Genomic DNA, 19,181 nt, shown 5'->3' with positions numbered 1-19,181 from the left:
ATGAAAGTGCTAATTCACTAAAAGGCAGGTATCTCAGACTGAGGAGAGCTTAACCGAGGTCCTCTTATATTCACAGAACCACGTGCAGGAGTTTTGATAAGTGTGGAATGCATTTTAAGTAATTTAGAAATATTACCGCTTCCTTGTATTTTGTGAGATAATCTGCAGTGTTCACTTTTCAAGTAATAAGCTTTGTACCCCCTTCGTAAGATATATTGAGAAGGAGGATGTAGAAACAGAGAAGCATAGGAGAAGGAGGTCTGGTCAATATCTGTTGTGTGGGTGCAATAAGGGTTTTCTTTTCCAGCACTGTGAATTTTATACATTTGGAGGAAAAAAAAAATCCATAAAAGTTAAGAAAAATAGAGCATGATTTATTTGTGTGTGAAATTTAAAAGGAGTTTTGATTTGAGTAATTTATCATTTTTTATGGAAATTTTTGAGGTAAAAGGGTATACACATTGCAGAGTTCTGGTTGGATTTCCTCAGGGATATTTAAAAGCTAACATAAATATTTCAGCAGCAGTGTGTTAATGCTACAGCATTCAAAAGCTATAAATTTAGTAGCAGTTCAGCAGAACCATACTGGGTAGAAATCTGTTCAACTTTGTGAAGTTGCCATTGAACACCTCAGGTTATGCAGAGGAATTTGTTCAAAATTGTCTCATGTTTCTTTCCTAGGTGTACCTACTCTTACCCTCCCCAAAGAAAAGGGAGGGGAGGCAGTGAATTTAAGTGAAATTCAGCCCCTTGTTATAATGGCTAGTTCCTGCAGCTTGAGGATTCCACTGAAAAAGCAAATGCAAAATCCTGGAGCATGTCACTACGCTTCAGCGCGGTGGCCACAGATGCACTTTGTGAAATGTACTCATTACCACAGATACACTCTATAAGACTTAAAACCCACACAGTCGGCATTTAAGTACTGTGATGATAAGTCTGCAACTGGACAGAACTGATTTAACGATCTTTTCTGGAGATACATCTCAAATAATTACACTTTAGAGTTTAGAGGGAGGAGCGAGAGTACTGAGGGAATAGTAAAACTTGAAAGTGAGAGATAGGCTCTTCTAACATTAGAGGCCTGGGACACTCAAAATCAACTAAAAGGCAGCAGAGCATTAACACAGAAATATTTAATAATTCTAAGCCATCAATCAGTGTCAGCTGAACTCTGAACTGCTTGGGAGAGATTTTGAAAAAGTTGAAAAGTATGGCTAGATAGAAAAGAGGGCACTTAGAGCATGAAATGAGGGGTATATCAGATAAACCAGCAGCAAGTAAGATCTGCATGGAGGCCAGGTAAGAGACTTGAGCAAGGCTCTAGATCGCTTAGTGCTTACTAAAATGCAGAAAATAAGAGATTAAAGTATTTTTAGTTTACCCTATAACACCTTCCCAGTAATCAACAACTCATTAGCAACTTGGCTTTCTCATTTTCCTTCACTCTATCAAGATTGGCATACATCCTAAGGCACAACCAGGTTTAAGGATTATTTTTAAGGATAAAGAAACCAAAGTTTACTGGTTGTCATAACCAACTCAGAGTAATCAGTTGGCCCAAAATAAGCTGGTAAAATGAGTAATTGCCAAGATAACTGTGACTCCTAGAACAGCATCCCAGAATCTTTGCTAGGGAAAGAGAGAACAGGACATTAAAAATAGGCTCCATTTGCAGTACTAAAACACATGCATAACTGTAAGAAATACTGCACAACATAAACCAACCACTCCCATTCTAACCACACCATCTCATTTCTTCTCTAAGGGTAACTTCAAGGATGCTGATGACCCAAGCACTAGTATTGGAGCCTATCACTACATGCTGGAGTCAAACATTGGAAAGACAATGCTGGAATTTCAGGTATAACAACAAATAAAGCCTCTGATTTATTCACTTTTGAAAGAAGTAACTTATTTTTGTGATTAATATCTAATAGAAATTGTGGTATTTAAGGTAAGTAGTGGGGAGGCTGTGATGATGCAGAATGACAAAAAGATGGATTCACATGGTAACGGAGTCATTACAGGCTAACTTCTCAACTCCTCTATAGTAATAAGTAGAATGAAAACACTTTGTAACCACAGCATTAGAAAACTGATACAGCTACTTTCCCTCCTGACTACTAACACCTGCTCAAATGTGCTCTCCACAGTGCTGCACTTACATGATAATTTGATAAAATAGTTTGGCTTCTTTGATTCCAATTCCTAATGCAAATCTCAAGCTCAATCTAGGCTACTGGAGAAAATTCTGCAGGTAATAATCTTGCACTGGGCTGGTACATCCTAAACAGAGTGCGACTTTCTGTTCTGGTATTTCAAAGAAATTCTAAAACACAGTACTGAACACGGGTACTCACAATGTCAAGTGGGACACGTCCGAGGACAAATACTCTTCTTAAAACATGGGTCATCTTGGCAGGATGGTAAGCATGGTCTGCCGGGGCCTTTTCAAAATTTCACTGCAGTCAAAAAAGTTTGAGTCATCCCCTCAGGCAACTGATATGTAGAGCGATATATTGAGGCACTAGTGAAATCTTCAGGCAGCTGTTTGTTTGCAGCTTTCTGAATAACCAAGTCATATTTAAAACCTTCTTCCATAAACAGTTTTCTCATATAGATAGCAAAATAGATTCACATATTTCTGAGTCAATGTTTCTGCTTTTCTGCCATACGATGAAGTGTGAATTGGAGCAATGTCATATAAATCTCCAAATACCCCAGTAGAGCACAGGTTTGGGTTTTTGTCAATGAATAACAGCAGTTTATTGGATGTAGGTGTTGTGTTTTTGGGAGCACTCTGCTTCACCACATTGGTGCAAGTAGCACATGCCCACATGTAAGTATCAAATTAGTGGAAAGGGGAAGCATCTTTGGGAATGTAACCTGTGTATTCCTAGAGCACACCCATTTTGAACTGCATGGACCCAGAGCTAGGCATTTTGGCTGAGCTAATACAATTGAGCATTTGTCTAACAGACTAAAAGAAGAGATAGGGATGAGAGCATCAGTGCAGAAATTACCCTACTTATTCATAAACGATGACACTGTGCTGGAACCAACAAGCTTTTAGTATTGCTTCCATGGTCTATATTTGGTCCTTTTGGTGCCTGACCTCACCTTATTTTCTAAACCCAAGATACACTTAACCATAGAAGGAAACCAAAACTCTTAAAATCAGTCATTGAGAAAGAACACTCTCAAAATGCAGAAATATTTAAAAGAGTAAGGCTCTTTAACCTATAAGCAGAGAGATCTTGGAAATAAAAGATGGCTACAATCCATCTATTAACTAAAACATCACAATTAAAATGTAAAGACTTTTCTTCCTCACTTTGAGGAGTGACTGAAGAAGACTTAGCAGCTGGCCCAAAATCCCCGAAGTAACTACCGTGGCAAATGATTGAGAAGTCTTCTTAACAGGAGAGAGTGATATCTACTGAAGACCTGTTAAAAACCAACAGGAAGAACTAACATAATAGGTTTTCACAAATGAGAAAATTAGAAGGGGGACTGAACATGTTTGTGCTACTGTCCCTAAACTACTGAGTTTCCATGATTATTTTCATGTGTCTCAAGGTCCAGCCCACGTACTGCTGCAGCAGCAAATGGAAATGTTAAAAATTACAAAGGGAGGAGTTGCCAAGCTAAATGTGGACTGAAAAGCATAGTGTTGGGATTCTCACTCCGTAATCAGAGGCATTGAAAGGGGAGTGTGAGAACTATTTATACACAGGATTTTGCAAATTTCCCTGCGATGAGTTACGTTCTATTATCTGCCTTTTGAAATGCGAATATTAGGACATTTAATTTCAAAATAAACACAATGGTTACTGATTTCTTTTACTAATATTGAATGACCAAAAATCAAGTGCAAGAGAATAACAGCATGAGACAACACGGCTTTTGAATCCCAAGCAAAATCTACCACACTCTTCAGCTTGAAGCCTCCAATCATGTAGCACATCCTTTTGGCTTCCTTTTTTTGCTAGAGATGAGTCACTCCATGTTTTTGGGAACTTTGGATTTGATTTTGTAGTGTTGAGTATCATAAGGACATCAGTAACAACGTTTCTGGTACAAAATCTTTACCTGGAGTAAAAAGAAATTCTCATGGTGACACTTCATCCTCATTTCATTCATCAATCTAATCATGATACATACTATGAATTGATTACCGCTGTATATGCACCAAATTAAAGGGCTGTATTATCTGTTAGGGGTAGTAAGCACACTGCAGAATCTCATGTTTCAGGCAGCAGAATTGCTTAGTGCAAGTTCTTACTCTGTTTACCAGGCCATTTGATGCATTTCCTAAATTTTGCCACCTAAAATGGAGATAAAATTCCATATATTACATGCACAGTCTCCTTCACAAGCTGAAAAGAATAAGGCAGCCATGCTCATGACAAAGATCACTAGCTAAATACTCATGAAAAAAAAAAAATGGAACTGAGGAATCTAGCTGAACACCCAGTCAAGCAAACCACAGCTTACAACACAAGTAAAGGTCTATGACTTCTATGGAATGTAGTATATATGGAATGTAGTATCATTTTCAGATTCCTCAGAAAATTCTTCTGACCTCTGCTTTGTCACAGGATTCCAAATTTACTCAATATTAACACATAGGTACAAGACAAGGGCAGTACACCAACATTTTTGTTCAAAAAAATAGAAAAGCAAATGGACCTCAGAAAAGAAACTTAGATTTACTCTTTATTCATCCCAGTTTGTAGCAAGGATTTGAGCTGCACTACAGGCTGCAAAAAACCCTGTCTCCTACTGAATTAGTCTTCTTCTCCCTCCCTTTCTTCTGTTCAAAGCACAAAACTTGTGGGCATCTCACACTCAGACACCAACTCCATAGCTTGGCAGTCGGGCAGGTACGGATGCAGCAAGGCCCAAGAAGGGGCTGTTTGGGGCAGCAGAGGTGCACGCAGCTTCAGAGGGTAAATTCCTGTCCCCTCAGCTCTCCCCACTTGCTGCTGCCATTATCCAAACCCTTCACAGGGCCTTGGCACCATGCAACCAGGATGCTTTTAGAAACATTCCCATTTTTAGAACAGGAAAATGCTAGAAGTCCAAAATGTTGCAAGATGAGAAAAACATTTCCAGCCAAACTGCACTTGGGAATATTCCCAATGTAATAAATATCCAGACAAGGATCTAGTTCAGCACAAATATGCACAGTGTCATCTAAAGGTACCTGCTGACCCATTAAAATGCATCAATCACATTTCAGCTGAAACAGCTGCATCATTTTGTGTTCCGCAGAAGTCCTAAACACTTAGAGCTGCCAGCTTCAGCTGCATTTAAATAAAACCAAATACAATGCTAATCCGTAATAATTGTTTTTATGGCCACTGGATGTCTGCCCCAAAACCAACATTCTGTTAGGGAAATTGCCTGCTGAATAACAGCCACTCATATGCAGGTCCATTTTTATGTGTAAAGATACTTATATAACCTAGTGATGACTTTCTTTGCTTGTTTGGTTTGTTTTTTCTTTGCATGTTGCCCTACACAATTCAATCATTGAAATGATTAACACTGATGATATAACGATTTGGGCACAGATTTTAGATTACTTTCAGGTATCACTGCAAATGGACTAAGCTTTTTTTATGTTGTGCTGCATATATATCTTCATCAAGGATAGAAAGCAAGTGCTTTGAAATCTGCTGTGCTAGTAGTATGCAAAATGACAGAAAAGAAACACAGTCTGGGCACCAAAATTTCACAAGTATCCTGGACATTACTATCGGATTGTCAAAAACCTCTGGATACCCCATCACTGTGGCTAGAGACAAGGTTGTAATGGTCACATAGTGGCAAATAAGGGCTTCTTTACAAATCAATCTTAACTCTGTATTATTCAGAATATGAATATTATGCAGTACTCATGCATTTTCTATTTGCTTTGAAAGGGAAAATGCTAGCTTCCAGCTGGCTATCCATATGCCTTTCATTATATGTCTTAATGTGATTAGGATCAATTTTGTTTCTTTATGTCACCACCTTTAAACACCATATCTGCCCTATTTCTTTTTTTCTTCTAAGAGCAAAGGTGTGGCTTTTGAAGATTTCAATCAGTAACCAGCATGCTCTGATTCTTCCAGGAGCTGATGATCATCTTCCAGCTTTTGCATTGGAATGGCAGCCTCAAAGCGCTACGCGAAACAAAGTGCTCCCGGCAGGTAGGACACTGCATCAAAAACTTGGCACGTGAGTCAGTGGTTAACTGCCTAGGAGGAAAATACTCAAAAGATTTTTTTTTGAAGGTCTAAATGAATTTGCTCCTCCTTTATTTGAATTTATAACAGATGAGGTTAAGTTTTGAAACAGATTTAAGTTTTCTGCATTTATCTTTTGCTATCAGTGCAGATATTACACAGTTCTATCTATCAAGAAAAGCAGAAAATTCACTAGAGAAAAAATGTCATGACAGCATTTTTCTCTTCTAGTTTTGTGAAAAATATTAGAAATGTTCTAAGTTGAACAATTTCAAGGTATTTTTAACCCCCTTCAATTATGCTTTATTATATTCTACAGATAATTTACGCATTCTGAGTTGCTCAAAGGGAAACAAAACTCAATTTCAGCATTTAAATTACTGCTTCTCTTCAAGAGATGTCTTCATATGCAGAAGATGCATTTAATTTTAGCTTAACTTTTAAAATATTTTATAAAACAGTTCAAAATCTAAGGGGCATTTTATTTCCTTTCAGTGTGCAGTATAAAAGACGTACAAGATTACAAAAGGGTTATGCTTTAAGCTTTGCCCAGACATTAATGTTTTAGCAAAAAAAAAAAAAAAAAAATCAGGGATGAATTTTTTAGTAAAACACAAAACAAAGAGGAAAAAAAAAGAGTATGTTACTAACTTCCATGTTGTTTCTCACTTTCCTGAATAACAGGAAGTAATTTCCTACTACTCCCAGTATTCCTTAGATGAAAGGATGAGAAGTCATATGGCCCTGGACTGGATTACGAAGGAGCAAGAATCTCCAGGAATTATTTCTCAAGAGCTGCAAGTGGCACTTAGAGAACTGGAAGAAGCCAGGAAAGCTGGGCAGGAGTTGAGGTTTTACAAGGAAAAAAAAGAAATATTAAGCTTAGCACTAAGTCAGATCTACAGTGATCAAGCTACCTCTTTCTCACAGGATGATCAAATGGGCTTAGCCCTGCATGGCTACCACTAACCTTGAAGGAGGTGTTTGATGTTGAAGGATAACATGCATGCTCTTCTCTGTTGAAAAGGCCACATGAATAAACTGGTAACATTCTTTTCACTGACGGTTTACTTTCTGTATCTAGAAGCTTGACATCTTTCTTCTTTTAAATTTTCATTTTAATGGACAGAAACTAGGAGTCAATGAAGTATTGCTACTGTACTATACTAAGCCATAAAGGGAAAAAAAAAAAAAACAAAAAAACAGAAAACTCTCATGGCACTCTGGAAATTGAGAGGCTGTTTTGCACAAAGGCTGTCTTCATTTTCCTTGACAAAGATGTAAAAGCTATGATGAGAAATTTACAGCCTGCTTGCAGTAAGAAACAAAAGGAATCCTGCTTCCTCCTGGCAGCGCTAGCAGGTGCCACGGCTGAAGCACCCTTGGTCTGTTGGCACTCAAGGGCAGGAGCAGCCTTCCCAGCTGAAAAGCTGCACCACACAACTATTGCTCCAAATTTCACCTGTTTCCATCTCCGCTGAAGCCAAGCAAGACGTTGCAAAGGTGTAGGCGTATAAATGATTAAAATTTTAAGATTGGTCATGTTCTGCCTAGGACAAATACAGATTCTGTGAGACCATAGTTCTGTTATGACTTCAGAAACTTGCCATGCTCTGACTCTGCTGTCAAGTCAGATCTTTCACCAGGAGAGATTTCTCTCTCTCTTCCCATTCATAGGAGAGATGTCCACATGCACTGAAGCAGAAAGCTTCTGAGCTTTAAGCTGCTCCCTTCCCCCATGCTGTCAGCCCCATCTTCTGCTAGAAGTTACCAGCCCAGGAGCGGAGCGAGCAGCATGTGCCTGCATGCTGCACACACACACACTTGTCAGCTGCCATTCGAGCTGCTGCTGAAGGCAGAAATGTGCTAAGAAGCCAGACAAGGAATGTAGACACATTGCTTCTTGGTTCTTCTGCTCTCTAGTTGCTTCTGCAGGAATGAACGCCCAGCAGAACTGTGGTTTAAATCATCTCAGTGACTTCAGCACTAACTTCTAACATTGTTAAAATATACTTTAAACATTATGAATTTCAACATTAAAAAGAAAGATACTACACCAGTTTTTCACCCATCTGGAGTTTCTAGTACTACTGTGGACACAACTATGCTGCAAATCCAAAATAAAAGAGCCATAGGAACTGGTCAGCGAGAACAAGCCTGCTGCAAAACCATTCCCTTGCAACCTCCCCACAGAGGCAGCAGCTGGCACCTTGTGAAGGTACCTGAGCTCTCTCAGGAGGGATGCGGGATGCTCCAGCAGGGCTCATGACCAGCACAGAGAGTGCCAAGTCACCCAAGGCACCCCAGGGCCCACGGACAGCTGGAAGCAAAAAGGGAAAAAAGACAGACAGAAAGCACACTTTTGGAAACTTATTTCCGAAGGAGCCACTTCATTGGGCAGAAACAGCCAGTGCTGGATTTTTCTGTTGAGCACTGAGCTTCAATAGAAAGAAAGAAAAGAAAGCAGCCTCTTCAATAACCTGAGAGTGTCATGGACTTAAAGAAATATTGATATTTTGGATGAAAAACAGGTAGGATCTTGATGTGTGTAAGAAAACTTTCTTTTTTTTTTCCCTGCTCTTTTTCAATTACTCATTAAAAGAGTATATGCTGCTGGCTGACTGTTCCTCAAAAAAACCCACACATTTTATATATTCTATATTAACCTTGAAAAGTGATTTTTTCTCCTAATTTTTAATATTTTTAGTATTTAGTCTTCATCACTGTAAAAATGCTCTTCATTCAAGACATTTCAAATATGTAACAAGAAAGTAAGCATCATTTTTGTACAACATCACTAAGTTTTACATACTTCCCTGTGCATTTATGCTGAGTAATATAGGTAGGGGATGACTCCCATCAAGTGGTATCTAAAATATTTAAAATAGCAGATTTTAGAATACAGACACTAGAATAACTTGAATTGCTTTGATTTTTTTAGTTGTTGTTGATCAGATAGATACAGAAATAAACAGTCTTGCCACAATGGAGTGACGTTCCTTTCAGTGTTCAAATGCTTTCCTATTGGCTAGTTCAACTCCATGGATTTATACAGAAAGCAAGACTTGAAAGCAAAAACAAATTAAAATAAGTAGCAACCAAATCCTAGATCTCTTCGGGCTAATAGGAAAATACCTTTGGCTGGATTCAGCATGCCTAATGGCTTTCTGATGAGAATTCTGTACTGTAGCTCTAACCACCTACATTGTACCAGTCCACACCAGTCCACAGCCTACTGTTATAAGCTGAAATGCACTATGTCTTATCCTGAGCAGCACTAGTGTCTGGTTACATCATTTATCTCCTCACAACATTTCATTTCAATTACTCTACTTTGATCTTACACACAGGACATAGGGAGCTGTCTATAAGTTCTGGAGTAGCTGATGTATGGAGACAGTCTATTGGACACCTTTCCACTATTTACATATGACAACACAGTGATTTGCCAGATGTTAGGCAGATATATACTCATCTTATTGTGCAACCACATAGTTCTTTCATTGGGACACTTGAGTAAGTGATGCTTTCACATTTTATAGAATTCAATTCCTGCTCAAGGCAGCTGGGAAGTAAAAGCCATTGTAGTAGGAACAAGAGGCCTCAAACATGTTGCCCTCTCTGCTCTTTTGCCTGAACTCTTTAGCCACCTGAGGAAAGAACAATAAACACATCTTTCAGCTTTTTCCATTACAGAGGAATAAATCTGTAGCAGGAGATTTAACTCTCTGAACAGAGTGAATTGCATGCAGTTAATTCAGAAGTGATGACAACAGTTGTTTGCTAAATAAATTGGTAGACAGACAAAACAAGAACCCCTTGACCCCTGATGCTCACTCCTATCAGAGGCAGTGTATCATTTACCTTGACAGAATCAGTAGGGAAGGTTCTGCCAAAATGATATTTTATATGTTGCTTGTTAAAGCTCAGCTTTCTTTTGCCTTCACACCATTAAAGAGAGGCTTAAGGAAGCTCTGCTTCTGGACAACTTTGTCCCAGGCAATGCTGTTCTTGTACACATTAAAACCTGGATTTGCAGGATTCAAGACAAGTGACCTTGGAGGGAAAAGAAAGCAAAAAGGAGTGTAAATATTACTACTCAGGATAAGATGAAGCGATTTCTTTCATCTTAAAGCTTAGCTCTGGTTTCAGTAAACCCCAGTTAGACCAATACTGACAGTATACGGTAAACAGTAAACTTCAGCAGCAGAATGAAAAAAGGTTGAACTTCAGAATGTGTCAGACATGACCTTTGAAAACAAAGCTTCCAGAAAGCAAATATCAGCTTTTTCTGTCTCTATTCAGATAGAAGTTCATTAATGTCACTTACAAATTCTCCCTCTTTGTAAGGGAAACACCCTGAAAAACTGATTGATGTTCTCACATGAATGAAATCAAAACTCAGAAAGAATCTTATAACACAGAATCACAAAACCTGGAGCACAGGATATCTTCATTCTCCAGGTCCTCTTTGTTGTTTTCTTGTCAGGGTATTTTTGAATTTAAAGGAACAGATAAATGGGAGAAGGTATGTAGCTTGTGAGTATTTTTATTGTTTTTGTATGTTCTTGTTGTATTAATCTTCAAATTACAGCCAAGCTTTAAAAGGACATATTAAGCCAGATTTCCACCCCCTCTTGTCACAGTAGTACCATGGTTACTAGATATAAGATATTAGCTTTTTATGTCGTGTGTAAACACAGTATTAGCTCTGTACTTAATATATATGTATCATGTTCATTTGTGACTTCTCTATAGTTTTGATTACCTCAATCACACCTCTTGTAAGCCGCAGGTATGAAGAAGCAGATAGTAAATGATACCTTTTAGATAGATAACATAGGTGAAAAAAAACAGGATTTTTTTTCTTTAAACTGAAGGGCATCTATCTTCACAGAATACATGGATATGACAGCTATAAAAAGTTGTGGTGATGACTGAAAAAGAACATGCATGTTAGATGAATGTTGATACTGAAATACCTGAAATACCAACATCAGAGAGATAAGAGCTCTGCAAATTAAGAAGTTCAAAACATAAGGAGTCATTGTTGCCATAATAGCAATGCAGATACTAAAAAAATGTGTTACAAGATGCTACACAACAACATCCATATCAGGATAAGAGAAGAAAAAATTAATAATAAATGTAATAGTAACAAATGAGTTAACTCATACATGGTTAACAACTGTTCATAGAGCTGTAAAAATCTAGCTGCCCAGTCCTCAAGAACCTGGAGTTCACTGTGGAAGACAGGCTATGACATATATCTAATACATGTCTCTACCTGTCTATATGTATGTAGATATATCCACACAACTATCTACCTTTCTTTGTCTGTGCAGTAGGTAAAATATGGGGACATGCAAATAAAAAGTTTCACATATTTTTGATTCTCAGCTGAATTGTTGATAACACTGCATGCAAACAGCATAACTTGTCTAAAAACATAAATCACCACATTTCACAGTGCCCTCAATAGGTCTCCTGAAGCGTTCTACAAATGGAGTCACAGAAGAATGAGATTTCCCTTGCAAACATTAGAATACTCAGCCACCCTCCTGCACTTTCTGACAGTTTCCTTCGTGATTAGGTTATTCCCCTACAACAGGTTTTTTTTTTTCATTCACTTAAACAACCAGCACAATTTCAGAATATTTGTTCTTTATTTACGTTATAAAATGTCTTTCACCTCAAGACCCAAGGAAGGGAGAAAGCATAACCCTACAATGCATCTATGCTCTTATTATGAGTCTACTTGCAGAGCAGATTGTCACACTGTTACTTGGTTTGCTTCTGAATCATTTTTTTGAATATGGTACAGCTGAAACAGTAATGACTGCGCCAAGTAATGCATATTTCAGTATACCTAGCCAGAAATTTCAGAACAGCTCTCATCCTCTGGAAAAAATAAAATAAAAAAGAAAGACTTCCCAGCCAGTTGCCAGATGTTGACTGTGATGAGCTCCACAGTGTAAGAAGAAAGTCTGTGAAAACTAAATATACAGAATACTGACTTAGCTCACTACAAAGTGAACACAGGAAATTCTTACAAACAGCGTGCAGGAAAAATAAACAGTAAGTAGCATGAAAATGTTAGCTTCATTCTTTCATGCTGATACTACCCGCCACAAGCATTATTCCAGTCACCCCTTGATGTTAAACTGAAATAATACTGGTATTTGTTACTTTATTCTTCAAAACAGAGAAAAATCTGTCTGCAGTAGAGACCGAGATGGTGCTTGTTGGCAGAATCGTTCCTGTAGCTGTCACATACTATAATTCTGAAGGGAACAAATTGCATCTCCAAATGTGTTAAGTTCTGCCCTCAATTCCTGCACTGCTTTAGAAGGTGATCTGAAGCCTTTTCTCAAGAACATCAGTGTGGCAAGTTTTTACAAGTCACTGCTTTTGCTGTATTCAAAACTGCCTTGAAACCCACTTACCTCAACATGAATAAACACAGAGGCTACTGATTATTCTAGCAAGGGCGGAAACAGAGGCATCACTTTCTGCACCACTAAATATTTAACAATTTCTACAAAGTTAAATTGATCAGAGAGAAGAAATCGGGTTCTGCAAATGATTCTAGTGGTTAGGATTCCTCTGGGAGGAATAAAAACTTCAGGACACATTAATACTGCAGCCTCTCCTTTTAGAGGTGAATAGTCTTTTCTATGGCATACTATTTATGACCAGACAAAACAAGAGAACCTGTAACCAACAGTTTATATCTGATTCATCTCACTTTCCTAATAAAATTTGAATCTAGATTTAAATTGGCATAGTCCATAGGGGGCAAGGTGGAGAATCCCCTAGTTCATAGACTATAGGCTGGGAGAAATTCGGAGAGGACATCTGAATTCTGTCCCTAGACAGATTGAACCATTTGTAAAGCATCCTGACAGATCAAACAGCTTTCTAGACAATATATACCCAGACATAACTATGCTTACATCCTTTTCTCCAACATCTCCTTCTAACCTAACATCTAACTGAAACTGTTATTTCTCATCCTATCTCTAGCAAATGTATATGAGAATTATTCCCTTCTTCTAGCTTATTTCAACACTGCTTTCCTATCTCCCAAACTTAGCCTTCACCAGATGTCACACAATCAGTTCCCTTTTTTTTTTTTTTTTTTGGTAGGCCTCTGATCACCCTTGTTACCTCAGGGAAGAGGCAGACTAAGAGAGTGTGGAGTACAAACAACTGAGCTGAATACTCTGTCTGAAGCCTTATTCATAGATACAGCCAGACAATTGTTTTCTAAACCCCAGCACCTTATACATGCAAGCTTGAAGCTTGTGGGGATGCAACTTGCTGCAGAATGACGTTCTTCACTCTTATTCAATTTGAGATTCACTGGCTGAGTTGAACTACAGACTCTGAATAGTATACAGCGGCCATAAACCCCTATTTTTTAGCACCCATGCAGACTGTTGGGAGAGAAAATGTAGAAGTCATATGCTGTTATATAGAATCATTTTCTCCACACAGTGCATTATAAATAATTTCCTAATTCAACACTATTGACCATCTTTCCCAAAAAAGGGACCACATTCATTGATGAATGAAAAATAATGGATAAATGCAATAATGGATAAACTTTCACTTGATACAACTGCAATGCGCTATGCACAAAAGGCATGTCCACAGGATCTTTATAGCTATTATATACTCCATTACAAGTAGCATGTGCATGACTTGCACACGATCACATAGGCAGACTGGAAGAGCTACAAAAGCAGATCACGGACCTCCCAGCTGCAACTGTCATATTTCAGTGTCATACGGCCTTGCAGAATGTACCCAGTGATCACTAATTTGGTATTTCTGAGTAATAATAAAAAGTATTTGCTACACAACTTTGTTCAAATTCTGTTTCCCTATAAAGCTTTGGAGATGCTATCCAGAACCTCCACTTCACACAATTGTCTAGCCTTAGAGAAAAAGGATGCTCAGGCCAAAACAACACTAAATAACTAACTGTAATAACCAGCCTGTCAGGCCTAAATGTTAATGGCACCAACACAGCTGTGCAGTATTTTCTCCACGTCTCCCCTAACTCATCTCAGTGGGGGACACTATAATTGTATCACATTCTAGCCTAGATGTAAAACAGCCATTAAGATGTAGCAGGGAAACATGATACAAGCACATACTGCATCACATAAAATCTATGGAACAAAATTCACCATTGTGAATTTTTGCAAAGGAAAGTCAAAAGCAAAGAGAATCCCTTGAGAGTTAACCAGCTGTTAATGACCCACTTATTTTGTCCTGTTGGTTTGTCAAAAAAGTGCCCCCCTCAGCCGGTGTTTAAGCAAATGAATCTGAATCGGGGCCTTTCACTAGCTCGCTTGGGCACTGCAGCAGAGATGGGCTGCACAACTGGATTTTAAGTGTCATCACAGAAGCAGAGCTCACAGCAAAAACTCTGCTTTAAACCTGTTAATAACAAAAGAGATAAGACAGCAATCAAAGCTTCTTCCTTTTTTTACTGTGCCAATATTATAAAAAGTAAAATTACAGAAAAACCATAAAATATGATTAAGTATCGAAAATCAAAAGAGAAATTTCCCAAATTTGATTTGAAATCACTGCAGATGTAACATAACCTTTTTAATACCAGTAAACAAATGGTTGTTTACTACAATGGAAATATTGGCCCATATTTTGTGCAGCGGGTTTGGGAGGGGGTGGGAGGTTGCCCCATGTCCCTCCCTGGCCAGCAACGGAAGGGCTCGAGGAGCCCTCGCACCTTGCATTTTCCTGCAGGAAACCTCCCAGAGATCCTGGGAGATGCCTTCTCCTCTCTAGTAGAAAGATGTAAAGATTTTCTAAGTGTATTTCTGTATGCCATGGGTAGATTGCGTTTAACAGTTACATACGTTCATGAAAATAAGGGAAAGTGTTTTGCACTATTGTTAAACAATCTGAATTGAGTTCGATTCATTTCTATTCAGTCAGGTTACTTAAGTCAGATAAGGATCCCAAAGGTGATGCAGGTAGGGAATCACTAGAGCTCTGCCAAGGAAGACTATGCCTTTGAAGACCTTTTGAATCTCTAATTAGAAAGGTAATCCCAGATTTATTGTCATTTTTTTTTTAAGTATATGTCATTTTATCTTCCAGTACTGCTGTGCTTATAGAATTAAGGAGATACAGACAACTCATCTGCAGAAAGTTGTATGATGTACATAAGAAACAAACAGCAGCTACAAAGGAAAACACAATCATGTTTATCCAAACCTGTCAGTGCATGAAGATTTGTTTGTTCTTTTTCTTTTTTTTTCCAAAAGACCTGGCAGGTTTTTGGTTGGTTGGTTGGTTTTTTCAGCCATCTAGATTCTCGAAATGTTAACTAACTAACCTGCACTATGTTAATGTCAGGCCAACTTTGTATAACAGTTCCTTTTACATATGAGCCTACATATATGTCAGAAAAAAGATTACATTTGATGTTTCACCTCTGTAACACCCCTGTATTTTTCCCCCGTATTTGATCAGGCAGTTTTATACCTTCTCCTCCTTTCTTAGTTTACAATGTTGCAGGAGTAACTTGTGGGCCTTGTCAACAAGCTAAGCAACATGGTCATGGTGTTACTACTACTGCAGACCAGGACGTGGCTCCACGTGGATAGCGCAGGTGCAGCTCCCGTGTCCTTCCCTGGGTGCGAACGCCGGTGGGTACAGCGTGCCGGGGACTGCGCACAGCAAGCAGCCATCCACACGGAACTAGGTGCCCAACAACTCTCCAGCAGCGCAAATAATGCAGCCACTCTTCAATCCTTCTACATGGGGCCACTCTACAATCCTTCCACCTGTAATGGAGTCTTCCCTGTTACCTGCTTCCAGAAGAGCAAACCTGTCCCAAGACGTTTGACATTGACTGTGAGGGCCCAGTATAAAGTAACGGCCAGCCTGCAGCTAACCAACCTCTGTCATTTAGCACATTCAGTACAACTTAAGAGCATTAACACACCTCCCCTGTCCATGGCTTCCCATAGAATAAGCATGGGCAATGAATAAGCCTCTTCCTACTGGAAAAGCTTCCACTTCCCTTCCTCTCATAATAAAATGGGGAGAACTCTGTTCTACTCCCAACCATAGTGTGTCAGACCCATGAAGGATGCTACGTCTTTCAACTCTAACAAGTATCAGTTCAAAATCTTCATAGGAACTAAATCAGCAATGGGCTTACAAATAACTCTGCAAATGTGCAATAATAAGAGACGGAATTATTAGACTTCTACACTATATTAGCTTAAAATTGAGAGACAAGAACCTCTCCTATTTGTCTCTAAGACAAAATTTCTACAGATAGTGATACTATGCTCAGTCCTTAATCTAAATGCAGAGAAATTCAATCCATTCTCCCCTTGGGTTCTGCAGCTGCTAGGTTACTTTATGATGCACATAAACCTGGTTACAACCTCTTAACACAACAGCATAAGTGAGTAAAAGAAGCTTTGCTGAGTGGAAGAAATAGAATTTCCCTTAACAAAATCTTAGAATCATAGAATCATAGAATGCTTAATGTTGGAAGGGACTTCTAGAGGTCGTCTAGTCTAACTCCCCTGCACACACAGGATCACCTAGAGCACGTGGCACAGGGTGGCGTCCAAGCAGGTTTCGAAGATCTCCAGAGCTGTAATGGCAAGCATGCCTTGCTTTAATCATTGCCACGATGTCCACAGCACAGGAAATGCTTGCGTTTGTCATCTGGTGTAGGACAAAGCTCTTTGAAAAACACCTCTGCGCTTCTTTTGGCATTTAAACTTCAGTATATTCTCTGGTGAAGATCTAGGCGAATTTGAGCTTGACAGAACTTAGAAGCTCATACTTAAATTCTTTGAAAGAAGAGCTATCACATTTCCTACTTTTTCATACGTTATGAATATATGTAGCAACATTTATATCAACAGGAAGGTAACAATCTTTCACTGTCACATTATCAAACATGATTCCTCACACTGAAGCTTCATTAGGTTCATTCACCTTTCTAGAATTTACTGAGGAAAGTGTTGCTAAAACAAGAGCACCAGCTGCCTCACAGAATCCAAGATTTACAGTTTGCATGATCCATCACTAGAAATAGAACCAAGAGGTTGCCCTGAGCCTTATCAGCTGGGGGGTTTATAAGGCAAATGAAGAGAAGTTTAGTTTATGAGATGCAAGTGTATGACCGCTCTGGGCAGCAGCCATTCTTTGGGTCATAAAAAATGAGTGGAACAAAAGAGGAGCAGCTTTTACCACAGAACTACCATACTTGGTTGGATTATTGTACACTTATTATTTATTTACCAAAGCTGAACCTGGTTGGCCATAGGTAAATTTTTCTCCTAACCGTAGCATGGTCAGGGTTTCTCCATGTCAGTATTTTCTTAATAGAGACCTTACAAAAAGCTTCCCCATCTACAGCTTCCAAATGCACATGGACACGCTTTCTTGTGCAAGGACTACACAAGGATTTATCTTTATGTAACCTAATTCTTAGCCAGAGTCTGTCCTTAAAATAACAAGCGCAATGACTATGAGAGGCCTGGGCCAATGTGAGATTATCAGTGAATGCAAACCAAAATGATGCAAAATTTCCACTGTTTTTTCCTCTGTCTTTTGAGGGAGATTCATTTACTTATGGAAAAATAGGTCACATCTGTTTGTTCACACTGAAAACATTAACACTCATCCCTGTAGACATTCTGAAAACAAGCAATGTTTTATCTCAAAACTGCAGCAAAAAAACCCACTTAATTTAGATGAAGCTTGGACAGAAATAATGCAACTATAACCTCATGCCCTTATTTCATGACAAAGTGTAGACCAGGTTTTTAAAAATTTTGCAAAGTGAGCGCTCCCTCCCACAAGGGAGGGGAACATTCAGGCTTCGGTTCATTTAGGTTTAGCTACATCAGCTCAGTTCTGTTCTCAGTGTCAAGTGTTTTCTGCATTAAAGCTTTTGCTAAGAAAACAGTAGCAGCAACAAGAGTCAAGAGAAACGTTATGAGTATTTAGCCTTTCCTGCCCTCCCACCCCCAGGTGGTTGCCAGCCCACAGCACAGCCCTCTGCTCATGCCAAGGAGCTTCCCTACTCTCTGGCTGGCTGCAAAGTTCAGTTTCTCACTGTGTTCTCACTGTGATAGCCTTGGGCATGTATTGTAGAAACTTGTTAGCCACAACTTGGTTTCTCTGTTTTGAGGTACATCCAGCAAATACTCCTACCTCTGCTGTCATCCTCTTACAGTAAACATGTTGGAAATATATATTCCATAGAAATAATTTAGAAGTAGACAAACATACTAGATGGTGAACTGAGGAATCCCAGGAGACCAGATTTCTGAGGTTTTTTATGTTCTCTACAAATGAGGAAAGTACCAAGCCACATCCATAAATCATGTATGGTAATAAAAAGTCCTGTGAGTAGCTGAATTTTAGGCAGATTTTCCTGTGGGCTTCATTCCCAATAGCTTCTTTCATGTGGAATAAGAGATAATTCACAAAAAAATTTACTCAGAAAATCCTCGGAAATAGCTGCTTGAAATGGTTATAAGAGCGATGTAATTTAACAACTGCAGAGACATTTTTCTGTGAAGGGCATAGCAACTACCTGGCATGGCTCCTGTCAGCGCAGTACAAAACTAATTTTGCAGGCATCACCTGCTGTATACATGAGAATAATAGGACCATGGAGAACGTACTCTCCGGTGCGAACACAGATTTATTTTTCTTGAACCCTCCATTTAGACATACCCAGTACTCTCACCTGAAAGGGCTTTCAATTAGCTGGCAAATTATAAGCACCTGTGATTAGCCTGTTTCTCTCTTTCACTGAGAATATGACAGAGTGTTAACTCTGTGCATTTGCAGCTGAACAGCAACTCCTCATTAGAAACTGCTGTAAATACAGTGGAGGCCAAGAAAAGCCACTTCCATGAT

At 38.9% G+C, this 19,181-nt stretch overlaps 1 protein-coding gene across 1 annotated transcript in view; it reads left to right on the top strand.

Annotated features, from left to right (window-relative positions):
• The window catches only part of LIX1 (limb and CNS expressed 1), a 33,215-nt gene extending 26,005 nt beyond the window's left edge, over nt 1–7,210 (top strand). Inside the window, exons 4-6 of the mRNA XM_010227895.2 lie at nt 1,769–1,864; nt 6,126–6,203; nt 6,924–7,210. Coding sequence (XP_010226197.1) covers nt 1,769–1,864; nt 6,126–6,203; nt 6,924–7,208 — 459 coding nt within the window. The 3' untranslated portion in view covers nt 7,209–7,210. The remainder of the gene's footprint in view (nt 1–1,768; nt 1,865–6,125; nt 6,204–6,923) is intronic.
• Nucleotides 7,211–19,181: the final 11,971 nt, after the last annotated feature.

Source organism: Tinamus guttatus, unplaced genomic scaffold (genome assembly GCF_059628265.1).
Source record: "Tinamus guttatus ecotype Peru unplaced genomic scaffold, ASM5962826v1 Tinamus_guttatus_pri_ptg000813l, whole genome shotgun sequence".
Taxonomy (NCBI): domain Eukaryota; kingdom Metazoa; phylum Chordata; class Aves; order Tinamiformes; family Tinamidae; genus Tinamus; species Tinamus guttatus.
Note: the sequence above shows the minus strand (reverse complement) of the source record. Positions and strands in the feature narration are given on the sequence as shown.